Raw genomic sequence first — 27,742 nt, 5'->3', positions numbered from 1 at the left:
TGCATAAGTACTAACAGTGACAAATGTTTCCCCTGTTGTCTTTATTCTCACGCAGATTTGTTTGCCCAGGAGCTTTGTCTTTGTGTTCATTAAACACCCTGACACATTGTCTAAAGCTGTTTACACACTAGGGTTGCACCAATACCTGTTTTGTACCAACAATAGCTCAAGTATTCGCTGATACTAGTTGCCAATACCTTTGCAATGCAGTTTCAGCCCATACAAAATGAGTGGGCTAAAATCGCACTGTAAAGAATCACATGTGATTTGAACAGGAATGTGGTGCGATTCCTGTCTGAATCACCACTCCTGTGTGGACCCAGAGTGAAGTCATTATGGCAAGCCTGGGTTCACACAGGAGCGGTGTGATTCAGACAGGAATCTCACCACCTTCCTGTTCAAATCACATGTGATTCTTTACAGTGCGATTTTGAGCCCATTTATTTTGTATGGAATCAAATCGCTAGATATTGGAGCATTTGCACAAGTACAAGTGCTCTTGCAAATGCTTAGTATTAGCAACAATACCGATATCAGTGCCACCCTAGTACATGTTATTTTATTCCAGCAAGCTGAACAGATTCCTGCATCCACTCAAAACAAGGTGGATGGAGGAATTACTCAATCAGCGCTGCAGCCCGCAGATCATAGTTCTAGAGCACCATTTGCAATCTTCAGAAATCACCCCTGGGCAGCCAGGTTACTCATTATTGACAGCGAACCAAGCCAACATCAAAGCAATTTAATTGTCTGTGTGCTTTGTGATCATTATGATGACCGACCAACCACAAATGTAAATAGTAATACTGGTGCACTCTGCAACCATCACATATGTTTTTGTGTGCTGCAAAAGCTTCTACTAGATACAACCCCTGTGCTCTGCAACCGGTGGGGGGGGGGGTGCATTTTGGCATCTTTGTCCTGGGCACTGGAATACCTTGTCCCACCACTGCAGGGGCCCTTGCCAGAACTCACTGATCGGCACTCTCAGCCATTGGGGTGGTGATCAGCAGACCTTTTTCGGTCATGCCCCTTCAACAGAAGGGCCGATTGTCAGCAAATTTCTATTGAATAGGTCTATGCCATCTGACATGCAGTCCCGTGTGTGCGGCCCTTAAAGGAATTGTAAATTCAGAAGGTTTTTGTTATCTTAATGCATTCTGCATGCATTATGCATAAAAAGCCTTCTGTGTGAATATTACTTGTAGATGTTGCTGATAAATTCATTGCAGAACCAAAATTTCCGTTGTTCACTTGCAGAATATTGGAAACTTTCCTTGTAATGCCCATTTAATATTTTATTCAGAGAGGAAATTCAGGAGAAAGAAATGCACCTAAATTCGTTTCTCAAGCAGGGTTTTAAATGTGATTCTGAACAGGAAAACATAATCTCTCCGGAGGTGTTACCACTTGCTGACTGCATTGTTAATGCATGGATACTGGATTTCATCAGTAAAACCTTAAAATGAGTGCATTTTCCTCTCTGACCACCTATGTACCATGTCTGCATCTTCTGACCACCTCTGTACCATGTCCACATCCTCTGACCACCTCCTCTGTATTCTGTCCGCATCCTCTGACCACCTCTGTACCATGTCTGCAGCCTCTGACCACCTCTGTACCTTGTCTGCAGCCTCTGACCACCTCCTGTATCATGTCTGCAGCCTCTGACCACCTCCTGTATCATGTCAGCAATCTCTGACCATCTCATGTCTTGTATCATATCTGCAGTCTCTGAGGGGGAGCCTGGAGAGGCATTGAAAGTTAGAATGCCACCGATATGGGGATTACGGGAGGAGTCAGTGTGGACTATGGAGAAGAGACTATAGCACTGTAAGGGGGAATCCTGAAAACTCTGACGGAAGGAGGAACTCTATGTTTTTGACTTTTGTTTAACTTAAAGACATTACTAATAGCACTAGCTACATGTTTATAGTGTACATATTGATGTTTGCACTGTTTAGCACAGAAAAGTGTAATTTTAGGTACATTTGCAGTGTCAGTAAAAAATGTGGCTGTGTCAGTAAACTTGATGAATTTTGCAAGTACAGAATTGGTACTGTTTGTAAATATTGGCATACTGCCAGTAAATTGCAATTTGGGGGGTTGGCAACACTGAATCCTGGTAACCAACTACAGGAAACGTCTTACCTCTGTGCTTGCCAACAAGGTTTTCTCCACCAAGTACTAAGTTGTAATTTGCATGGGGATCAAATACTTATTTTACTCACTGAACTGCAACTCAATTTATAGCATTTGTTTTATGCGTTTTTTCTGGATTTTTGATTGATATTCTGTTTCTATCATTACAAAGATACACCTATGATAAAAAATTAGAGACCCTTCAATTCTTTGCAAGTGGGCAAACTTACAAAATCTACAGGTAATAAAATAATTATTTTCCCCACTGTATAATAAGTAGTTTTCTAGTAAAAAATACAGATTTTTGAAAACAACAAATGTAAAAAAAACTGGTCTTTTTAAAACTTTTTTAAACTTTTTAACTTTTAAAACTTATTTTTTGTTTGGTCTTTTTAAAACCGGTCTTAAGGTGATTAAACCTTTGCAAACTCAGATGGCAATCACACCTCAGTCAGCACTATCCACATGACTGCTTTATAAATATATTTATGATTATGTTACAATAAAATGTAACCACCTGATTTCAAAGGAATATAAATAGAAGTCAAACATGAAAGCAGAAATCAAAGAGGTGAAGTTCAGCATTGCAGGACCATGGATTCCACAACACATAAATTCTATCTTGTACATGGAATGGATTCCAGAAGTTATCTTGATACGTATTTCTCTAATAAGGAGGACATGGTCTTTGCAGATGATGCTTTAAAATTTCCAATGGCGATGTTTTATTATCAGTTCAGCACAGGTATGTACAGCGTACATTGATATTTTTTAACAAAAAAAGACTAATGTTAATAAATCTAAAGCCTTGTACACACAGTAGAATTATTGACAAAACAGGGTGTCAGACTTTTGTCTGAAGGGTGTGTGCCAGGAACTTGTCTTGCAAGTAACGGGACACATTTTCGGCCAACAAACACGAATGCATTAACGTACTATGTGGAATTTCAGATCTTGAGCACCACTCTTTGGGCACCTTCTGCTAATGTCGTATTTGGTGAGCATTGATTCCGAGCATGATTGTTTGTATTTTGGACTTTTGCGTGATGGACTTGTATACAGACAATACGAAAATCTGACAACAGACCGTTGTCCATCGAAAATGTATTAGCCTGCCATCCAACATTTGCTGGAGGAAAGTTGGACAACAGTTGTCTGATGGAGTGTACTAACGGTCAGATTTTAGGCCAGCAGTCTGTCATCACACAATTTCCAGCTGAAAATCCTATCGTGTGTACGAGCATTATGAGTATCACTAACATACATGGGAGTACCCATAGCCCTGTCCTCACAGCTTCCAATTTCTGGTAGAGGGGGAATGCTTTATTTCTTGCAAAAAAATCAAGCTGTTTCTATAAAAAAAAATTCAACTCACTATGGGCTCTTCCACATTTTGTTGTGTTACAACCCGCAATTGAAATTGATTTGGTTGATATTTTATATCACGGGTATACATGAGATTAAATTGAATTTTCCAAATAAATAACAAAATTCAACACAAACAATTGGGTTTCCTCTGGAGCAACCAATCACTCTCTGATTTAGTATAATTGGTTAAATGAAGTCTACTTTAGGGTAATTAATGTTCCTGGAGTAAGCAAGTCCAGGATAAGGGTTTAGACCAGTACCAATCAAGGTTGGGTTCTAGAAATAATTTTATAAACTTCTGCAGTGGGTTTTAAAAAAAACATTTTTTTTGAAAAGCTATCTTGGGTGCCACTTCCATGGGAGGCAAACAGCAACTTCAAGATTAACCTCCCTAGCAGTAATCCCGAGTCTGGCTCGCGCTGCAATTTCAGTACCACGAGCGGTAACCCCGAGCCAGACTCGGGATCACATCGCTGGATACAGGGAGGATACAGGGAGAGGTTACTTACCTTGTCCCCTGGATCCAGCGATGTCCTCCCACTGTGTGCGAGCTGTCCTCCGCTCGATTCACACAGTTTCGAGTGCCGCCGAGCTCAGTTTCCTGCCACGCTACGGTGCACGGGAGTGGAGATCGGCGCCAAATTCAAAAAAAGTAAAAATACACAAAACACATACAGTACTGTAATCTTACAGATTACAGTACTGTATACAAAAAAAAATACACATCCCCTTTGTCCCTAGTGGTCTGTCCAGTGACCTGCATGTAGTTTTATATTATAAATACAGTTTTTTTCTGCATGGAATTTGGAGATTGTCCATAGCAACCAAAAAGTGTCCCTTTATGTCAAAAGTGATTTTAGACCAACTAGAAAACAGCGATAATAAATTATAATCACTTGCAGAATTGAGCGATAGCGATTTCTGGGGAGATCCGTCATCAAACACAGCGACAATTCTGCAAATGAGCAAATTTCAGTGTTTTTGGATTTGATTACATTATTGAATAATTTTTATTATTATTTTTATCATTATTTATTATATTATAAACTTTATCATACCTAGGATGTCTACTAGACTCTTGCTTGAACAGATTTAAGAGAGTTATTCCTAAGAATTGCAGGCCTACAATATAAAACCAAAATTTCCATGCAAAATAATTGTATCGCTTTCAGCACCTAAAATCAGAAATAATCATACCGCCAGGGAGGTTAAAGGGGTTATTCACTTAAGGAAAGTGCAGAAGGTGCGGTGGCCCGGCAAGAAGAACCGAAGAGGGGGACAAGACCCCCGATGTCGGAAGAAGAGGGCGGCGGCGAAGAAGAACGCCGGGCTCCTCCGCTAGCAAAAGAGCTAGCAGAAGATATCGGAGGGTCCGGCGAGAAGACCCCCGAAGACGGAAGACCCCCGGAGCTGTGCAATAAACGATTTTAACCCTTGTGTGTTGTGTTTTTTTTAACTTTTTTTTACAGGTGAATGGGTAGGGGTACATTGTACCCCATACTCATTCACATAGGGTGGGGGGCCGGTATCCGGGGGCCCCTTATTGAAGGGGCTCCCAGATTCCGATAAGCCCCACGCCCGTAGACCCCGACAACCAACGGCCAGGGTTGTTGGGAAGAGGCCCTTGTCCCCATCAACATGGGGACAAGGTGCTTTGGGGTGGGTGGCCGTGCTCGCTCGTCCCCCCTTTCCTGGCTGGCCGGGTAGCGTGCTCGGACAAGGGTCTGATGTGGACCTGGGGGGATTTTTTCGGCTTTGGGGTTCCCCTTTAAGTTCATACCAGGTGACGGGGTCAGTGACGCCTTCTTCACTGGCCCCGGCTACCTGGAGACGCGCTCAAAATGAGCGGACTTTTCTCCGGGCGGGAAAAGTCCGTTCATTTCAAAAGTACGGCAGACTGGCACACGCACGGCCGAATTGTCCGCCGAAATGCGAGTCCGAAAGATTGGAGTGCAAAACTACTTTCTAAGTCTGCCGTACTTTTGGGTAAAAAAAGTCTGCCGGAGGCTACACACGGGGGGATTGTCCGGCGGACTTTCCACCGGATTGTTTGATCGTGTGTACGCGGCATTCAAGCGACTGCACTTTTAAAGTGCACTTGCAAGGCAAAGGGGATTTGCCTTTCGTAAATAACCCTCTAAGCCTCTGTCCATTTACTCCATCCATTGGAACAATGAAGGGATGGAGAAATCCAACTTGAGGTGGAGAGGTCAACAGTGGCATACTGATCCAAAGAAGATTATTGTAAAACAGAATCATAAACTGGTACCACATTATGATGAGACGATAACAAATGATCATTTATTTCTTATGACTGTTTTATATGGTGAATATGTCACTCTTAGCCCTTGTACACAAGGTCGGACATTCTGACAACCAAATCTGTTGTCTGAAACTGTTGCATACACACGGTCGGACAAAGTTGTCGGAAAATCCGATTGTACATAACGTGATGACGTTATTTCGTTACGACGGGACTACGTTCAGGCTAGTAGCCAATAGCTTTGGTCTAGGAATTTGATCTGAGCATGTGTGGCACTTTGTCCGTCGGAGTAGCATTTTGTCTGAAAATTTTACCGGCAAGTTGGAAAAGTTGGTCCGACTGAAACAGTTCCGATGGAGGCCACACACAGTCGGAATATCCGACAAAACGGTCCGATAGGACACATTCCGTCGGAATCTTCGACCGTGTGTACAAGGGCTAAGTCATTATATTATCACTTTTTATTTATTTGCTTGGAAAAGGCCAATTCACAAACATTATCATATTTGTTTTCTATCTTTAAGCCTAGTTTACACTTGTACAACTTGTCATGCAACTTTGGACCCCAAAGTCACAGATTTAAAACTTCTCTCCATATTATCCTATGTCTCCACATAGGCTTTTAGGTGCTATTAGTGGCATAGGCTTTTTCAAGCTGCAAAAAACCCCAGGTCCAGCGCATTCTTATGCCGCGTACACACGAGCGGATTGTATGGCGTACTTAGTCCGTCGAAACACATTTCAGCGGACAATCCGCTCGCGTGTGGGCTTCAGCGGACTTTTTCAGCGTGCAGTCCGGAGTACTAAGAATTTTGTTTTTTTTCGAAATTCTGTCCGTCGTACTTTGGTTTCAGCGAACAATACGGTCGTCAGTATGCTAGTTCGACGGACTAAGAATGGCGCATGCCCAGAAAGGATTTACACGGCTGAAGGGTGCTTTGCTGTGTCTTGGACTTCCTATTTCTAGTCCCGTCGTACGTGCTGTACACGTCATCACGCAAGCTTTCGACGGACTGTTTGTGTATCCGTGTGTGGTCAAGCCCGTTCAGTGGAAACTACGACGGATTGTCCGTCGGATTGTATGACGGACTAAGTACGCCATACAATCTGCTCGTGTGTACGTGGCATTAGGCAGCAGTGTTGCAGCTGTAAAAATGCCTGACGTGGCTAAATGCGAGTTAACGCTGTATACAGCACTAAGCTGCATCAAGCGTTTTTATGCTGTAGTAGTTGGAATGGGAAGTGGAAACTAGAACAGGGCAGAGAAACACTGCTAAATACTAATGCAGCATGTAAGGGGAATCCTGCAAACACTGATGTAAAGAGGAACTTTGTGTGCATTAACACCATTAACGCCAATGCAAAACAATTCTAAAAGCGCATTTTTTCTGGTGTTGGTACTGGCTTTGCAGCTTGGTTTTTTTAACGCACTGTGTGCATGAGGTCTTAAAGTCACAGTGACTTTAAAGTAGTTCTTGTACTACTTTGGTCAGATTTTCATGCAACATGAGGGCCATAGACTTCAATGTAAACCCTCAAAAGTCACATTAAAGTTGCACCTGAATCATATACATGTGTGTGTGACTTTGTAGAGCAGTCACGCAGTCACATGGTCAAAGCCAAATTTGCAACAAAGTTGCACTTGTCCAACGTGGCATCAAAGTTGCATCAAGTCACACTGTAAAGTCGCAGTGAAAATTACATAATTTTGACGTTTTACAAGTGTGAATGGAGCCTAAATGATCAGAACAGTCAAAGTGACTGTTTCTCTGCAAATGGCCTTCTGACTCCTTTATACTCTCCTTACCCCCCCCCCCCCCCCCTCTCTCTCTCTCTCTCTCTCTCTCTCTCTCTCTCAACTCCTTGCTCATCTGGTGCTTTCATATATGGAGTATAATGTGACATATAAGGCTCAGCCTAGCAGAAAATCCCAGAGCCATATTATATATTGGTTGGGAATCATTTTTTAAAGCTATTTTCATCTACCACTGTCATTAAATGCCAAATGTTATGAAAGTGTGAAATCCCTTAATTTTTGGCAGTGAAATTGGACTTGTGTCAGATAAAATCTAAATCTCTAATATTCCTCCAGATCGAGTTGAGGGTACATTTTTGATTGACATCAGCCTTGGTTCCTTCATTCACCATCTTTATTCCGCCTCCAATTGCTTCAAAGAAATAGTTGTCTTAAAATTCCAAGAGAGATGTATTATGGAACTGAACAGATGGCTACATGACCGTACCGGAGCATATGATTGGTTGCATACATCATCAGCCGCAGCTGAGTTAGAAGGAACGAGGTGACTTGTCTCCTAATGACTTTTAGGTTGCAGATTATTTCTCTGAAGGCGACTTCTATTGTTTTTGAGTATATTTCTTTTATTAAGTTATTTAGAATACAAACTTTTTTCATGTTTTTAATCAGGCAACTTTGAAATATTGCATTTGAAAAGTTCAAGTTACATAGTTAGTCAGGTTGAAAAAAGACACATGTCGATCCAGTTCAACCACAAAAAAAAAAAAAAAATAATAATAATAATATCATACAATTCCATATACCCAATTCTATAACCACAGTTGATCCAGAGGATGGCAAAAAACCCCAGCAGAGCATGATCCAATTTGCTAAAGCAAGGTAAAAAATTCCTTCCTGATCCCCCGAGAGGCAATCGGATTTTCCCCGGATCAACTTTACTTATAAATGTCAGTACCAAGTTATATTATCTACACTTAGGAAATAATCCAGGCCCTTCTTAAAGCAATCCACTGAGCTGGCCAGAACCACCTCTGCAGGGAGTCTATTCCACATTTTCACAGCTCTTACTGTGAAGAAACCTTTCCCTATTTGGAGATGAAATCTCTTTTCCTCTAGACGTAAAGAGTGCCCCTTGTCCTCTTTGTTGACTGTAAAGTGAATAACTCGACACCAGGTTCACTATATGGACCCCTTATACCGTATATTCCGGTGTATAAGACGACCGGGCATATAAGACGACCCCCTAATCTTACTGTTGTTTAAGCATTTTTTTCTTGTACTTACCGTATAAGACGACCCCCTTCCAAGGCTTCCGACGCTTGAAATTTTGTCCTTGCTGGAGCAGGAGCTGGCGCCATATCCTTCTTCCTGCTTTTGCTGGAACAAATCACGATGAGCGATGTATTCTATTAATGAATACAAAGCCTGCTTGGATTGGCAGAGGCTGTATCATCATCAGCCCGCGCCTCTCTGACTCTCAAAGCCAATCCGAGCAGGCTACAGAGTAGCCTGCTCGGATTGGCAGAGGTTGTTACTCCACTCAGAGCAGGCTCTGTATTCATTTGAATACATCGCTCACTGGGATTGGCTCAGCGGTATATACCGAACCCTCAGCAGGCATCGGAGGGGCTGATCCGGCGTATAAGACGACCCCCGATTTTCGGGAAAATACGGTATATTTGTACATGTTGATCATATCCCCCCTTAATCTCTTCTTATCAAAAGTGAAATAAATTCAGTTCCTCTAATCTCATAGCTGAGTTCCTCCATGCCTCTTATCAATTTGGCTGACCTTCTCTGCACTTTCTCCAGTTCCATGATATCCTTTTTGAGAACTGGTGCCCAAAACTGAACTGCATATTCCAGATGAGGTCTTACTAATGATTTGTACAGGGGCAAAATGATATCTCTCTCTCTCTCTGGAGTCCATACCTCTCTTAATACAGGAAAGGACTTTGCTCGCTTTGGAAACCGCAGCTTGGCATTTCATGCTATTAGTGAGCTTATGATCTACCAGAACCCCCAGATCCTTCTCCACTATGGATCCCCCAGTTGTACTCCCCCTAGTATGTGTGATGCATGCATATTCTTAGCCCCCAAGTGCATAATTTTACATTTCTCAACATTAAACCTCATCTGCCACATAGTCGACCACTCAAGGTCGGTCTCCACCTGTACCACCTTCACCGCACACTACCAGGTGCTGGCCCCATCCATTACAGGCTTCACAGTAGAGGTAAAGGGTCTGGTCAGCTGCACATCTGATAAAATCACCTTAATTTAGACATATTCTAAAATAGACACTCCACAAAGTACAACTGAGGGAAAATAGCTCTAGTTGGTGTGCCATTTTCCCTTGATTGTACATTGTGGAGAGTCTATTAGGAATATGTCTAAATTAACCACTTAAGGACCGCCGTATTGCCATTGTACGTCATTACAATGGCACAGGCAGGCACAAGCACGTACATGTACGTGCCTGTCTTCCAGCTGGATATGGCGGTCCGGTTCGCTGCAGGAGCGATCCGAGATGAGGGGATGGCCGTTGGTTTCTGGCCACCCCCTCTCGATCGCTCCTGGCCAATGAGAAGCTTCCTCCCACTGTGTATTGTATACACAGGAAGGAGGAAGTGATGTCATTCTCCTCGGGCGGTCTTTTTGATCGGACTACGAGGAGAAGACAGAAATTAAGTGTGCACCAACACTACACTGACATGTAGGTACACACAGGCACACAAACCCCCCCCCCCCCGATCCCCCCCCATCCCCCCGATCGCCCCCGCCCCCCCCCAGTCACAGTGTCACTGATTGCAGTGATCATTTATTTACTGATCACTGCATTCAGTGTCAGTTGCAAAAGTAAAAACTGTTAGGGCAGTTAGTGTTAGGTCCAGGGTAGCCCCCTACCACCCCCCAATAAAGGTTTAACCCCCTGATTGCCCCTAGAGTTAACCCTTTCACCCCCTTTTGCCAGTCTCACTAAGCGATCGTTTTTCTGATCGCTGCATTAGTGTCACTGGTGTCGCTAGGTAGCTAGTTATTTTTTTAGGTTCACCGCCAGGTTTTTATAGCGCTAGGTACCCCGATATACTACCCAATAATGGTTTTAACCCCCTGATTGCCCCTAGTTAGCCCTTTCACCCCCTTTTGCCAGTGTCACTAAGCGATCATTTTTCTGATCGCTGCATTAGTGTCACTAGTGTCGCTAGGTAGCTAGTTATTTTTTTAGGTTCACCGCCAGGTTTTTATAGCGCTAGGTACCCCCATATACTACTCAATAATGGTTTTAACCCCCTGATTGCCCCTAGTTAACCCTTTCACCAGCGATCACAGTACAAGTGTCACTGGTGACGCTGGTTAGCCAGTTAGTTATTTAGGTTCCCCGTCAGGTTTTTATATATAGCGCCAGGGACCCCCATATACTACCTAATAAAAATTTGAACCCCCTGATTGCCCCTAGTTAACCCTTTCACCAGTGATCACCGTATAAGTGTTACGGGTGACTCTGGTTAGTTTTCTTTTTATAGCATCAGGGCACCCACCATTTATTACCCAATAAATGTTTAACCCCCTGATCACCCGGCGGGTGATATCAATTAGGTTTTAGGGTCAGGGTCTGCGTCGCCCCAGGCAGCGCTAGGTTAGTGTCAGTACCGCTAACACCCACACGCAAAGCATAAACCTCCCGTAGTGGTATAGAATCTGAACAGATCAATATCTGATCTGATCAGATCTATACTAGCGTCCCCAGCAGTTTAGGGTTCCAAAAAAACGCATTGTTAGCGGGATCAGCCCAGATACCTGCTAGCACCTGCGTTTTGCCCCTCCGCCCAGCCCACCCAAGTGCAGTATCGATCGATCACTGTCACTTACAAAACACTAAACACATAACTGCAGCGATCGCAGAGTCAGGCCTGATCCCTGCGATTGCTAACAGTTTTTTTTGGTAGCATTTTATATTTAAATCCGGAAGGCAGTGCTTGGTTTTCGGGGGCCCCGTACGTGGCTAGGCTCCCAAAAAGTCCCCCACATGTGGTATCCCCGTACTCGGGAGAAGCAACAGAATTTATTTTGGGGTGTAATTTGACTTATGCCCATAGCATGTGTGAGCAATATATCATTTAGTGACAACTTTGTGCAAAAAAAAAAAAATTGTAAAATTCCTGCAACTTGTGGCAAAATATAAAATATTTCTTGGACTCAACATGCCTCTCAGTAAATAGCTTGGGGTGTCTACTTTCCAAAATGGGGTCATTTGGGGGGGTTTTGGGCTATTTTGGCATATTATGGCCTTCGAAACTGTGATAGGTAGTGAGGAGTGAAATCAAAAATTTGCATCCTTAAGCCGCGTACACACGTAGCGGTATGTCTGACGTACTTAGTCTTGCGGACTTCCCGCCAGACTGTCCGTCGGACTTTCCGAACGGGCTACTTGCCCACACACGGCACTTTTTGAGCGGACTAATACGGCGTACTAAGTCCGCCGTACTATCCGCCCTACTTTGAAATGAACGGACTCGCCCACACACGCGGAGAAAAGTCTCCAGGTAGGCGGGGCCCGTGAAGGAGACGTCGCTGGCCCCGCCGCCTGGTATGGATTTAAAGGGGAACCCCAACGCCGAAAAAAAAACCGGCGTGGGGTCCCCCCCAAGTCCACAACAGATCCTTGTCCGAGCACGCTACCTGGCCGGCCAGGAAAGGGGGGGCGAGCGAGCGCCCCCCCTCCTGAGCTGTACCAGGCCACGTGCCCTCAACATGGGGGTGCCTTGGGGAAGGGGGTCCGCGCAGCCCCCCACCCCAAAGCACCTTGTCCCCATGTTGATGAGGACAAGGGCCTCTTCCCGACAACCCTGGCCGTTGGTTGTCGGGGTCTGCGGGCGGGGGGCTTATCGGAATCCGGGAGCCCCCTTTAATAAGGGGGCCCCCGGATACCGGCCCCCCACCCTATGTGAATGAGTATGGGGTACAATGTACCCCTACCCATTCACCTGTAAAATAAAAGTACAAAAAAAACACAACACACGAGATAAAATACTTTATTTCACAGCTCCGGGGGTCTTCCGTCTTCAGGGGTCCCGGATTCCGATAAGCCCCCCGCCCGCAGACCCCGACAACCAACGGCCAGGGTTGTCGGGAAGAGGCCCTTGTCCTCATCAACATGGGGACAAGGTGCTTTGGGGTGGGGGGCCGCGCGGCCCCCCCTTCCCCAAGGCACCCCCCATGTTGAGGGCACGCGGCCTGGTACGGCTCAGGAGGGGGGGGGGCGCTCGCTCGCCCCCCTTTCCTGGCTGGCCGGGTAGCGTGCTTGGACAAGGGTCTGTTGTGGACTTGGGGGGGACCCCCACGCCGATTTTTTTCGGCGTTGGGGTTCCCCTTTAATTCCATACCAGGCGGCAGGGCCAGCGACGTCTCCTTCGCGGGCCCCGCCTACCTGGAGACCCGCTCAAAATGAGCAGACTTTTCTCCGGGCAGGAAAAGTCCGCTCATTTCAAAAGTACGGCGGACTGGCACACACACGGCCGGATTGTCTGCCGAAATGCGAGTCCGGCGGGAAGATTGGAGTGCAACACGGCATTCTAAGTCCACCGTACTTTCGGGTCAAAAAAGTATGCCGGAGGCTACACACGGGGGGATTTTTTGGCGGACTTGAGTTTGCCGGACTTTTCCACCGGATTGTTTGATCGTGTGTACGCGGCATTAGAAACCCTGAAGGCAGTGATTGGTTTTCAGGGTACCGTATGCAGCTAGACTCCCAAAAGTCCCACATATGTGGTATCCTCGTACTCAGGAGAAGCAGCAGAATATATTTTGGGGTGCAATTCCACATATAACTATGGCATGTGTGAGCAATATATCATTTAGGGACAACTTTTTGTAAACTTTTTTTTTGTGTCATTATTCAATCACTTATAAAAAAAATATTCAATGGGCTCAACATGCCTCTCCACAACTTCCTTGGGGTGTCTTCTTTTCAAAATGGGGTCATTTGGGGGGGTTTGTGTTATTTTGGCATTTTATGGCCTTCGAAACTGTGATAGGTAGTGAGGAGTGAAATCAAACATTTGCACCCTTATGCCGCGTACACACGATCAAACAATCCGGTGGAAAAGTCCGGCAAACTCAAGTCCGCCAAACAATCCCCCCGTGTGTAGCCTCCGGCATACTTTTTTGACCCGAAAGTACGGCGGACTTAGAATGCCGTGTTGCACTCCAATCTTCCCGCCGGACTTGCATTTTGGCGGACAATCCGGCCGTGTGTATGCCAGTCCGCCGTACTTTTGAAATGAACGGAATTTTCCCGCACCGAGAAAAGTCCGCTCATTTTGAGCGGGTCTCCAGGTAGGCGGGGCCCGCGAAGGAGACGTCGCTGGTCCCGCCGCCTGGTATGGACTTAAAGGGGAACCCCAACGCTGAAAAAAATCGGCGTGGGGGTCCCCCCCAAGTCCACAACAGACCCTTGTCCGAGCAAGCTACCCAGCCGGCCAGGAAAGGGGGGGCGAGCGAGCGCCCCCCCCCCCTCCTGAGCCGTACCAGGCCGCGTGCCCTCAACATGGCGCGGCCCCCCCACCCCAAAGCACCTTGTCCCCATGTTGATGAGGACAAGGGCCTCTTCCCGACAACCCTGGCCGTTGGTTGTTGGGGTCTGCGGGCGGGGGGCTTATCGGAATCCGGGAGCCCCCTTTAATAAGGGGGCCCTCGGATACCGGCCCCCCACCCTATGTGAATGAGTATGGGGTACAATGTACCCCTACCCATTCACCTGTAAAATAAAAGTACAAAAAAAACACAACACACGAGATAAAATACTTTATTGCACAGCTCCGGGGGTCTTCTGTCTTCGGGGGTCTTCTCGCCGGACTCCTCCGCTATCTTCTTGTAGCTATTTTGCTAGCGGAGGAGTCCGGCTTTCTTCCTCGCCGCCGGCCTCTTCTTCCGACTTTGGGGGTCTTGTCCCTCTCTTCGGTTCTTCTGCCGGGCCACCGCGCCTTTTTATAGCTCTTTTACAGGCGGTGGCCCGGTCTTCTGTCGCCGCCGCCGCCTTCCGTTCTTCTTCTTCTTCTTCTTCTTCTTCTTCTCCATGAGATGTTGACTCGACGATCTCTCCGGCCGCAATGCCAGGGAAGCGCTGCGCTGCCACTTATATAGGGACAAGGGGCGGTGTCACATGGGTTTATGTCACATGGGTTGGTCACATGGGTTGATGTCACATGGTGACAGTCCCAGCATCCTCCAGGACTGTGTCATCGTAAGGGGGCGGGGTCACCATGTGACACCAACCCATGTGACATAAACCCATGTGACACCGCCCCTTGTCCCTATATAAGTGGCAGCGCAGCGCATCCCTGGCATTGCGGCCGGAGAGTTCGTCGAGTCAACATCTCCTGGAGAAGAAGAAGAAGAAGAACGGAAGGTGGCGGCGGCGACAGAAGACCGGGCCACCGCCTCCTCCTCTCCTTGATACCACAAATCCTAGGGTGCTTTTGTAGGCTTTGCAGAATCAGGGAGGCCATGCAGGGTAAGTTTGGTACCATTGTCACATACAACAATTCCTGACTGAAGCTGGCATAGTATCACCCACTTCTGAGCTTGCCCCTGCAGAGCTGACAGAATTTCTGCCCCAGTGTGGCTCCTGTCCCCTAGGCAGACCAATTCAAGCACAGCATGGCATCTTTTAGCATGACTGCTTGCGTAGCCCCTTGAACGCTTACAGAGCACCGCTGGTTCATAGGACAAATCTGTAGGAGAGGTCATAGAGGAAGAAGAATAGGAGGGGGTGGAGGAGAGAGCTGTGGCAGATTCACCACTAGCATTTTGGAGGCATGGTGATGGAACAAGCACCAACAACACTGAACCCTGTCCTGCATCCTTCCCAGCTGCCAGCAGAGTTACCCAGTGCGCCATGAAGGAAAGGTAACGTCCCTGTCCATGCCTGCTGGACCATGAGTCAGTGGTAATATGAGCCTTACTGCTGACCACCCTTTCCAGCAAGGCCAAAACATTGCCTTCCACATGCCGATAGAGAGCTGGAATGGCCTTCCATGAAAAAGAAATGGCATTTTGGAACCTGCCACTGAGGTACAGCACATTCCACAAATTCACGAAAGGGGGCACAGTCTACCAGCTGAAAAGGCAGCAGTTAGAGTGCTAGCAATTTGGCCTAGCTAGGATTTAGATGCTGAGCATTTGGATGGCTGGGACCAAATTTCTTTTTTCGGTTCAGGAACTGAGGTAGGGAAATCTGCCTGCTAAAATCAGATGGTGGTGTACTGCTAGCAGATTGGCTGCAAGTACTTTGGATACCTATTGTTATACCTTCATTCCTCTCAGTGCAGGTATTTGAAAGAACTGGAGGTATAGTAGGGTTGGAGATCCCAGATGAGGAGCAAGGAGAAGTCCACCTTTTTCTTTGATGTGGGTCTTTCAAGTGCTGCATGGTATTAGGGATGAACGGAACACCCCCTCCCCCCCAGTTAGATTTCCATCCAGAACATGAGAACGGGGCTGAAAATTAGCGTAAACTTTCAAACACTGTTAAAGTCTATGGGACTCGAACGTGAGAAATCAAAAGTGCGAATTTTAAAGGCTAATATGCAAGTTATTGTCCTAAAAAGGGTTTGGAGGCCTGCTCCAGGGGACATGCATCAATGCAAACAAAAAGTTTTTAAAACGGCTATTTTTTCAGGAGCAGTGATTTTAATGATGCTTAAAGTGAAAAAATAAAAGTGAAATATTCCTTTAAATATCGTACCTGGGGGGTGTCTATAATATGCCTGTAAAATGGTACGTGTTTCCCATGTTTAGAACAGTCCCTGCACAAAATTACATTTCTAAAGGAATAAAAGTCATTTAAAACTGCTTGTGGCTGTAATTAATGTCAGGGTCCCGGCAATATGGATGAAAACTATTGAGAAAAACGGCATGGGTAACCCCCTAGCCCATTGCCAGGCCCTTTGGGTCTTGTATGGATATTAAGGGAAACCCTGCACCCAAATTAAGAAAAGGCATGGGGCCCCCAGGCCCTATATACTATGAACAGAAGTATACAGGTGGTCCCAAGAAAGACAGGGACTATGGGTTTGTTCTTAAGTTTAATCTATTTGTAATTTGGAACAGGTACATTTTGTAAGTGTAGCTCCAGCCAAAAAAATCTATTTTTAAGCTTTTTGAAAAACATAGGGAAGGGTTATCATCACCCTTGTAACATTTGTTTTGCTGCCTGTGCCTCTATTCAGAAGATTTCACCTCACTTTCTGTCCCAATGACAATTGGATTTTGAAAATGTGGGTTTTTTGGTGGAGGAGATGCCTTTTTCCCATAATAAATCTTACAGGAGAAAATTTGAGAGGGGTAGATTTCCTTTCACTTCCTGTTGTCTCCCTCCGGTTATAAGCAGGAGTCGTTTGTAAGTCAGATGTTTGAAAGTAGGGGCCTGCCCTATATACTCTGCAGTAATTTGGGCCTTAGGTGTGGGTGGTACCCCAACACTGTAAGACCTCACAGTTACTCTTGGTGGGCGCTGGAACGGGCCTTGCTGTGAAATATTATATCAAGAATTGCAATTACATGCCCCTGTTGACCAGGGTCAGAAAAATTGGGCTTTTGGTGGTGGTGTGGTGGTGTTGCCACAACACTGTAAGCCCTCACAGTTACTCTTGGTGGGTACAGGAACGGTCCCTGCTGTGAAATATTAGATCAAGAATTGTAATTACACATCTCTGTTGAACAGAGGCAGAAAAATTGGGCTTCGGACACTGGTGCTGCTGCCACAACACTGCAACCCCTCACAGATACTCTAGTTGAGCGCAAGAACAAGCCCTGTTGCAAAATATTACAACAAAAATTATAATTACACTCCCCTGTTGAACAGGGACAGAAAAATTGGGCTTTAGGCACTGGTGCTGGTGCCACAACACTGCAGCTCCTCACAGATACTCTAGTTGAGTGCAGGAACAATCCCTGCTGCAAAATATTACAGAAAACATTGTAATTACATGCCCCTTGTTGAACAGAGGCAGAAAAATTGGGTTTTATGCACTGGTGCTGGTGCCACAACACTGCAACCCCTCACGGATACTCTAGTCGAGCGCAGGAACAAGCCCTGCTGCAAAATATTACAGCAAAAAGTGTAATTACACGCCTCTGTTAAAGAGGGGCAGAAAAATTGGGCTTTAGGCACTGGTGCTGGTGCCACAACACTGCAACCCCTTACAGATACTCTAGGTACCAAACGTAGGTTTGCTGAGGCATTTGAGTCCTCTGGGTCCCTAAGGACGACCTGATCTGCAGCCAGCTCCTCCCAGCCACGTACAAGTCCATGGGTTTCTGGGGACTGTAAATGACCTCTTGAAGACTGCTGCTGAGTGCTAGGCTCCACCTCCATGCTGTCAATCCTCTTCCTCCTCCTCCTCTTCTTGTGTGATCGCCGGGCCCGCAGGAACACTGTCTGGATAAAGGGGGCCTTGAGAGGTAAGGAAGTCCTCCTCTTCCTCCCTCTGTTCTGGCTCAAGTGCCCTGTCCATTATTCCACACAGCATGTGCTCCAACAGGTAGACAAGAGGGACAGTATCACTGAAGCATGCACTATCACTTCTCACCATCCTCGTGGCCTCCTCAAATGGTGTCAGGACAGTGCAAGCATCCTTGATCATGAGCCACTAGCGTGGTGAAAAAAAGCCAAGCCCCCCCGACCCTGTGTCAGGGCTGGTTTAGCCCTTCCTTCTCTGGGCTAGCTGCTCAGCTGTCGGCTTATTGCCAGCTCTCATCTCTCTCCACAGTTACCCAGCTGTCCCTGATCCTGCTCATCTGACCTGCCTACTTAAAGCTGTCCAGCTCACGTCATCTCTGCCTTCGCCTTGGTCACATCACAAGAAACCATCTCCTGCAGTTCTGTTTAAAGACTGGCTTGCTGACATCCCTTCTGGCTCCTTATCCTGCTTGCTGTTGCTCCACTTGGATCCCTGACTTCTGGCCTGGCTTGTTACCCGATCTGGTTATTGAACTCTGGACTAGCTGACTACTCGATCTGGCTACTGGACTCTGGCTATGCTTTGACTACGCTTACTCTATTTACCTTTTTATTTTTTATTAATAAACAAGTGTGATTTAATTGTACTTCTGTCTCAGTCTGGTTCATGGTTTCTGACACCCTGTACTGGTGCCATAGTCGCACAGGTACTCATTGATGGCCCTCTGTTGCGCGTGCAGCCGCTGCAGCATGGCCAGGGTTGAGTTCCATCTGGTGGGCATGTCACAGATGAGACATGCAGGTTGTATTACTTTTGGAGGCCAGCCAGCCTGCTTACGAAGCACCGCTTGTTCTGAGGACAAATAGAGGAACAGGCCATGGAAGAAGAAGAAGAGGAGGGGGTGGAGGAGAGAAGTGTATCAGAATCACCACTTGTAACATTTTGGAGGTGTGGTGGCAGAACAAGCTCCAACAATACTGCACCCTGTCCTGCATCCTTCCCAGCTGCCAGCAGGGTCACCCAGTGTGCTGTGAAAGATAGGTAACGTCCCTGTCCATGCCTGCTGGACCATGTGTCAGCAATAATATGCACCTTACCACTGACCACTGTGTCCTGTGAGGCCAAGACATTGCCTTCCACATGCCGGTAGAGAGCCGGAATTGCTTTCCTTGAAAAAAAGTGGCGTTTGGGAACCTGCGACTGAGTTACCACACATTCCACAAATTCGCGAAAGGGGGCAGAGTCTACCAGCTGAAAGGGCAGCAGTTGGTGTGCTAGCAATTTAGCCAAGCTACCATTCATCCGCTGGGCATGTGGATGGCTGGGACCAAATTTCTTTGGCTGGTTTAGCAACTGGGGTAGGGAAATTTGCCTGCTACAATCGTAGCAATAGCAAATTGCCCGCAGGTACTTGGCACACCTAATTCTACACCTTCATTCCTCTCAGTGCAGGTTTCTAAGAGAACTGAAGGTATAGTGGGATTGGAGATCCCAGCTGATGAGGAGGAAGGAGAGGTCCGCCTTGTTCTTTGGTGTGGGTCTTTTAAGTACGCTTGCCAATGGACTGCATGGGAGATCGACATATGTCTGGTCAAGCATGTGGTGACCAAGCGGCTGCTGTTTTGGCCACGATTGATACGCTTCAGACATATGTTGCAAACGGCAATGGTGTGATCTGCTGCACATGTCTCAAAAAAGGCCCACACCAAAGAACTTTTGGAAAAATTTTGGAGTCAGCAGCGCCCTGCAAATGCGGAGCTCTGTGGTATGATGCAGTCGGTTGACTGTCCCTAAGCTGGCCCCTGGAGGGCATCCTGCCTCATTGGAGATGTGCCTCCTCCTCCTCCTCTCTCCTATCAGTCACCCACATAGAGTCAATTACCTCATCATCCCCTCCCTCCTCGTCACTGGAGCAAACCTTGCAGTATGCTGCAGAAGGAGGAACATGACTGCCAGTTTGTTGACCTTCTTGGGCACCCCTCTCTCTGGGCTCACGTTACTGCCTTCCTCAATCTGGGTACCATCACCAAAGCCTTCAAACTGCTGCACATCCTCCTGCAGCATATACCCAACACTATGGTCGAACAGTTTGTGGGACTCCTCAGGGCATGTTGGTGGGGCTAGGGAAGAAGGGGCCGATGGCATTGGCAGTCAAAGTACACTGAGCCTGGGTGACAGAGGATGAGGAGGATGAGGACAGCTTGGTCCTCCACTCTACCAACTCTTCTGCATGTTGTGGCTCTACACGGCCAGCTGCCGAAAAAAAAGACAAGTGTGCCACGCGGCCCAATGCTGAGGATGCACCATATCCACGATCAGCAATGTTGGCTGTAGACACAGAGCCTGCTTGCCCTCTTTTCGTGGCCTGTGAGCATCTGCCTCTCCTTTTTGGCCTTCCAGACATACTGTATTTGATGTATTTGTAATGTATTTGAATAGGTACACCAGGAATGGCCTGCAATGAGATGTAGCTGCACAAAGCTGGGATGTATGTATATGTATATATATATATATATATATATATATATATATATATATACTTAATATACTGCAGCTAACTGAATCAACTGCCTGCCTGTAGTATATAAGGAAGAGAACAACGGGAACAGTCTTCAGTGAGATCTAGCTGCACAGGATACAGTACTGAATATACTGCAGCTAAATGAATCGAATGCCTGCCTTAAGTAGATTAGGAACAGAACAGGACAGTCTGCAGTGAGATCTAGCTTCACTGGATACAGTACTCAATATATACTGCAGCTAAGCGAATCAACTGCCTGCCTGTAGTATATTAGGAACAGAACAACAGGAATGGTCTACAGCAAAATCTAGCTGCACAGGATACAGTACTAAATATATACTGTAGCTAACTGAATGAACTGCCTGCCTGTAGTATATTAGGAACAGAACAACAGGAGCAGTCTGCAGCAAGATCTAGCTGTACAGGATACAGTACTGAATATACTGAAGCTAACTGAATGAACTGCTTGCCTGTAGTATATTAGGAACAGAACAACAGGAACGATCTGCAGTGAGATCTGGCTAAACCGCATACAGTATACTGAATATACTGCAGTTAACTGAAGGAACTGCCTGCCTGTAGTATATTAGGAACAGAACAACAGGAATGGTCTGCAGCAAGATCTAGCTGCACAGGATACAGTCCCGAATATACTGCAGCTAACTGAATGAACTGCCTGCCTGTAGAATATTAGAAACAGAACAACAGGAATGGTCTGCAGTGAGATCTAGCTGCACAGGTGTCAGAAACCATGAACCAGACCGAGACAGAAGTACAGTAAAATCACACTTGTTTATTAATAAAAATAAAAAGGTAAATAGAGTAAGCGCAGTCAAAGCATAGCCAGAGTTCAGTAACCGGATCGGGTAGTCAGCCAAGCCAGAGTTCAGTAACCAGATTGGGTAATCAGCCAAGCCAGAGTTCAGTAACCAGATTGGGTAATCAGCCAGGGCAGAAGTCAGGGATCCAAGTAGAGGAACAGCAAGCAGGATAAGGAGCCAGGGGGGATGTCAGCAAAGCTAGTCTTTAAAAAGGAACGCAGGAGATGTTTTCTAGTGATGTGACCAAGGCGAAGGCACAGATCAAGTGAGCTGGATGGCTTTAAGTAGGCAGGACTGACGGGCAGAATCAACAACAGCTGGGTAACTGTGGAGAGAAATGGGAGTTGGCAATTAGCCAGCTGAGCAGCCAGCTCAGAGAAGGAAGGGCTGAGCCCAGCCCTGACAGTACCCCCTTCTTAACGACCCCGTCCCCTCAGAGGACCACCGGGTTTGAGGGCAAAATGTCTTTGCAAATCACGGAGGAGGAAAAGGGCATGCACGTCCAAGGATGAGACCGAAGAGCATTCCTCCGGCCCTACCCCTTCCAATGCACCAGGTACTGTATGCGCCCACGGAACCTACGGAGTCAACAATGGATTGTACTTCATACTCCTCATGATTCTCCACCTGTATAGGGTGAGAATGTGTCATCAAGGTGGTAAAGCGGTTGCAGACCAAAGGAGACATGAGGAGACATGAAACACATTTGAGATGCACATACTAGGAGGAAGGTCCATGGCGTAATAAACCAAGGTGTGAACTTCAAAGAAGGAACAGGTTGCGAGATGACAGCCAGACTCTGTCCCCAACCTGGTAGGAAGGTGTAGGCAGGTGTCTGCAGTCAGCATGGAGTCTGTACCTATCGTTAGCATGTTGCAAAGCCTCTTGAACTTGTTCCTAAGTGGAACGAAGACCACGAAGATGCTCCTCTAATGCAGGAATACTCTGTGGAACAAATGAGTCAGGCAACATGGAAGGTTGGAAACCATAATTCGCCATAAGCGGGGACAATCAGGAAGCAGAATTCAAGGCACTGTTGTGAGCAAACTTTGCCCACGGTAATAGGTCTGACCAGTTGTTATGATGGTCATAAATATAGCAATGTAGGAATTGCTCCAAGGACTGATTGGCTCGTTCTGTGGCCCCATTAGACTGCGAGTGATACGCAGAGGAGAAGGCAAGCTGAATTCCCAACTGTGCACAAAAGGCTCGCCAGAGCCGGGAGACAAACTGACTACCCCTGTCCGAGACAATCACCTTGGATAACCCATGTAAGCAAAAGATCTCCTGAGCAAAAATGGAAGCCAGTTCCTTAGAAGTGGGCCACTTCTTAAGTGGAATCATCTTAAGTGGACACATCTTAGAGAACCGGTCAACCACCATCAGGATAACAGTGTTGCCTTGGGAGTTGGGTAACTCCATAATGAAATCCATAGACAGGTGGGTCCAGGGCCTCTTTCCATTGGCTATGGGTTGTAGGAGGCCCACTGGAAGGTGTCAATGAGTCTTACTCTGAGCACACATGGAACAGGCAGCTATGAAGGCAATTACAGCCCATAGACTAGGCTACCAGAATTGTTGGGAAATAGCCCAAACAAGTTGATTCTTCCCAGGATTGCCAGCTGCCTTGGGAGAATGGTAATTCTGGAGCACGGCAGTATGGAGATGCTCTGGGACAAAGCAGCGGTCACAAGGTTTCTCAGGAGGAGCATGGCCCTGAGCAGCAAGAATTTTATCACCAAAAGGAGAAGTAAAAGTGGTGCGAACCGTAGCCAGAATACGATCAGGAGGAATCACAGGAACCAGAACCAACTCCAACTTGGAAGTGGAGGAGAACTGTAGTGACAAGGCATCGGCCCCTACATTCTTAGTACTGGGTAAGAAGGAGACAATGTAATTAAAACTCAACAAGAAAAGAGCCCATCGCGCCCTTCTGGGAAAGAGGCACTTAGCCTCAGACAAGAATACAAGATTCTTATGGTCAGTAAGAATGAGAAACGGCACAGTGGTACCTTCAAGGAGATGTCTCCATTCTTTCAGGGCTAAAATGATCGCCAACAGCTCTTTGTCACCAATCTCATAATTTCCCTCTGCAGGTGACAATTTCTTGGAAAAATAGCCACACGGATGCATAGCACTGGATTACCACAGTCCCATAGCTCTCTCTTTAAAGCTCTATCCGATAGTGGCAGCCGCACAGCTCTGCGGTCATTGTTGGACAGGACGAACTGTGGCCTTCACCACTGACAATCAGGCCATGGCAGGTATTATTAACTAAGGCAGGTCCAAATCCCTCTCGCTCATGTCCTTCCTGCGCAGGCTGGTACAACTGTGTTTACAAAATCAGTTTAATAACCACTGTTCATTTGTTCCAGACTAGTGCAACCTCGCAGCAGACGCTCTGTCACGCTTTAACTACACCTCCTTCTTCAAACAGGTGCCCGGAGCCGATCCAGTTTCAGCCCCTATCCCTGCTTGGTCTCAGCTGACCCTAGATTAGTACAACATCTACATGGAGCGACCAAGCTCATCAACTACTCACTGTCCCACAACACACTCAAAGCCTACCAGACAGCTTGGAGTGCATGCAACAAGTTCCTGGTACACTGCTCCAAGAAAACAACAGATGTCAAGCACGTACTGGCCTTCATCTCGTATTGCCATACTGAGTTGACCTGATCCTATAACACTATTCAGCTATACATAGCTGGCATCCAACATTTCTTGGCGCTACGCGACCCCGCAAAACCTTCCTTATTCGCATCCCACACAATCCGGGCCATATGCTTGGCCTACTATGGGTTCTTGCGACCTGGTGAGTTCCCCTGTAGCAACCACGCAGGCCAAGTGCTATGTAGACGTCACTTGCTCCGATACCAAGACCATTTCATCCTCCACCTTACAGTTTCTAAAATCCAGCAGTCAGGCTCTGGGGTAGATATCCACCTTTACATAACTAATAATAGCTGGTGTCCAGTTACCATACTCAATCATCTACTGTCACTCCTGCCCGAACAGCCGGACTCCAGTCCCCTTCTACCTTTTCCAGTCAAAACTTTGAGTGCCTGTCAGTTTGTGAAACACATAAGGATTCTTCTCCGTAAACTTCACCTTGACCCCAGCCAGTACTCCGGCCATTCCTTCCGCATTGGAGGGGCCTCGGCGACATCCCGCCATGGGATCCCAGACCATGTCATTAAGAGACTGGGTAGGTGGAAGTCTGCCTGCTTCACCCGCTACATCCCCAATCCTCAAGTAGAGATCTCGTAGGCATTTACCAAACTAGCTCAATAAACAACTAAAAGCTAATAAAATACTATTCCCCTACCTAAATGTTTTTGCCCCCTTATTTTGGTATACCGTCCATCAGACCAGGGCACCCTTTCAGGTCCATTTCATGTGGTAAGTCTTATGTTAACTCTAAATGTTATCCATATCCGTATCGGCCATAGGGCTTTAACCATAAGTAGGAAAGCCAGTATGGTGGCCTGAATTTATGGGAGGAACCCAGGGGGTATTTAACCAGCCCACTCACCTGTTGTCACCTGTGGTTTCCTGTGCGCTATACCCACCCTCCCATTCCTTTTTCAGTGGATTTCTAAAATATTAGTTTCTCTTCACAGAATATCCATTTCCAATCTAGGGTATGCCCCCTTATTTTGGTATACCGTGCATCAAACCAGGGCACAATTACATGTGGTAAGTCTTATGTTAACTCTAAATGTTATCCATATCCGTATCGGCTATAGGGCTTCAACTAATATATATATATATATATATATATATATACACAAGACTGTGTATATGTCCCTGGTTTTAATTGTTGGACATTTTCAAGTTGGGTATCCCATAATCCCTTACCCAGGGCCATCTTAATACAAGGGCACTCCTGGGCACTGCCCAGGGGCCCCAGGTGCATGGAGCCCCACAATAATCTTGCATTACATCATACTTGCCAACTGTCCCGGATTTGCTGGGACAATCATGCTTTTTACGAAACTGTCCCAACAAAACCATATCCCGGGAAGCATCTCAGAACCTATACTGTGCCCTCCTGTCCCCTCCTGTACTGTGCCCTTCTGCATTCCCCATTGTACTGTGCCCTTTGTGTTGATTAGTCTGTGGTTTATGGAATGTTTTCCTTTTTGTAAAATCGATTTTATTTAAAGTACTAATGAACATATGTTTAATTCTATCAACTCTTTATACTTTATTTTTTATAAGTAGGTGTGTAAATTGAGACAAGCTTGTAGGGGCCCCAGTGCATTACTTTGCCCAGGGGCCCATGATGCTATTAAGACGGCCCTGTCCTTACCCCATGCAAGTTATCATTCCCTAATAAAACCAACAAAAAAGCAAGCCAAAGGTCTGATCACTGTGTCTGGATACAAGAAGGAAATGCTGTGTGACTGGCTGTGCAGTAGTAGGGAACCCGGCTATTAGCAACTCCTACAGGGGTAGTCTACACTAGTATGACAATTTTATTTTAACTTGTCAAATTACAGTCTAACTGAATTTTGGCAGAGTTGCTTATCACACCATATCACTGTATATTGAAATATTTCCTGTAATGTCCATATTATGTTTTTTATTTGTTTCAGAGATCAACTTCAGGAGAAAGAAATGCGCCTAAGGTCATCCATCATGCAGATTTTGAAATGTGATTTTGAACAGGAAAACATAACTTTCCCGGTGCTACTACCACTTGCTGATTGTATTATCAGTGCGTGGATACTGGAAGTTATCAGTAAAAATGAAGATGAATACATGAAGAATCTGGAGAAGATCATAAAGCTGCTAAAACCCGGAGGCCAACTGATACTTATTGCAGTAATAGATACAACTTACTGGTTTGCTGGAGCAGAACGGTTCCATTGTTTTAAATTTAATGAGGAGTTTGTGAAAAATGCCTTTGCTAAGGTGGGTTTAGCCACTGATTACTATGCAGTGCAGAGGAGACGCAATGTCAGTGATCTCATTGATTATAAAGCTATGCTATTCATTGTAGGACGCAAAGGGGAGTAGATGATTGGAGCCAAATAGAGTCAAATATAATTATGTAATGACCTACTAATGGCAGTCAAAAATCACAGCAGCAGCGCTAAAGAAAGCAATGTTATTTTGCATTAATCTGTGTTACATTGTGTTAACAAATATCACTATCTTAATAAAGATCATTCAGAATATAAATGTGTGTTGACTTGTCTTGGAGCAATATTTTAAACCTTTTATGTATACAATATATCTTTTTATCTATTTATTGATAACCAACTCATTTCCAGACATTTATTGTATGTCTTTCATCAGAATATGGATAAAGGTTATATAAAAATACAATATCAGATACAGTGTGTGGACAATATATTAGAAAACCAAAAATTAACATTATCAGGTTCAATACCTAAACATTATTAAAAGTTTGAGGGGAAAAAATATAGAACAGATCAAATTGATAAGTGTTGTACAGGACGGCAGGGATGGGTCCTGGCTGACAGCTATATTTCCCCACTATTTGGATTGTGGTCCCTTTAACCACTTGCTTACTGGGCACTTTAACCTCCTTCCTGCCCAGGCCAATTTTCAGCTTTCAGTGCTGTCACACTATGAATGACAATTTGAATGACAATTCAGTGCGGTCACGCTACACTTTACCCATATGACATTTTTATCATTTTTTTTTCACACAAATAGTCTTTTGGTGGTATCTAATCACCACTGGGTTTTTAATTTTTTTCTAAACAAACTAAAAAGACAGAACAATTTTCAAAAATATTTTTTTTCATAGTTTGTTTTATAATTTGGCAAACATAATTTTTCTCCTTCACTGATGGGCATTATTAGGCTGCACTCATGGGGACTGTTGAGGTGGCACTGATGGGAACTGATAGATGGCATTGATTTGCACTGATATGTGGCACTGATGGGCACTAATAGGTAGCACTGGTGGGCACTGATGAGGCTACCCTGATAGGTGACACTGATGGGCACTAATAGGTGGCACTGGTGGGCTCTGACGGGGGCACAGATAGATTTCAGTGATAGGCAGCACTGATAGGTGGCACTGATAGGTGACACTGATGGACAGAGCTGCCATCATGAGGGTACAGCCATTACAACTGTAAGGGGCCCCCGAGGCCCAAGGCCGGAGGGGCCCGCCCGGGCTAGAAAAAGGCAGGATGGGTGAAGGGGAGCCATGCTGTGCAGTACAGAAACAATCTCACAGTTTCTGCTGTTCTCTCTTTACTGCCACCTCTGGCTACTATGTGCATGTGCACCCCTTGTGTGACAATGATTTGCCTGTAATATGCTTCTCAGCAACATGCCAGCATTGTGAAAATGAGCTGGGACCAGTTAGAAAGATAAAAGTAGAGGCTGTGAAGGAAAGGGAGGGGCTGTTTATGTACA

The 27,742-nt window shown here is 45.9% G+C and overlaps 1 protein-coding gene across 1 annotated transcript; it reads left to right on the top strand.

Moving 5' to 3' along the window:
• The first annotated feature begins 2,736 nt into the window (after positions 1-2,736).
• Positions 2,737-26,431, top strand: LOC143933276 (nicotinamide N-methyltransferase-like). The gene is made up of 3 exons (XM_077456161.1): positions 2,737-2,887; positions 7,866-8,073; positions 25,939-26,431. The coding sequence occupies exons 1-3, from the start codon at positions 2,737-2,739 to the stop codon at positions 26,360-26,362; spliced, it is 783 nt and encodes a 260-aa protein (XP_077312287.1). The 3' UTR covers positions 26,363-26,431.
• Positions 26,432-27,742: the final 1,311 nt, after the last annotated feature.

This window comes from Lithobates pipiens, unplaced genomic scaffold, assembly GCF_037356315.1.
Source record: "Lithobates pipiens isolate NorthernLeopardFrog02 unplaced genomic scaffold, aLitPip1_a1.2 Scaffold_27, whole genome shotgun sequence".
NCBI lineage: Eukaryota > Metazoa > Chordata > Amphibia > Anura > Ranidae > Lithobates > Lithobates pipiens.
The sequence above is the reverse complement of the archived record's forward strand: the minus strand, read 5'-3'. Positions and strand labels throughout refer to the sequence as shown.

Coding starts and splice junctions, on each gene's coding strand:
- LOC143933276 (XM_077456161.1), top strand. CDS start 2,737: ATGGATTCCACAACACATAAATTCTATCTTGTACATGGAATGGATTCC. Junction 2,888..7,865: donor TTATTATCAGTTCAGCACAG/GTATGTACAGCG, acceptor ATATTCCTCCAG/ATCGAGTTGAGGGTACATTT. Junction 8,074..25,938: donor GCTGAGTTAGAAGGAACGAG/GTGACTTGTCTC, acceptor TATTTGTTTCAG/AGATCAACTTCAGGAGAAAG.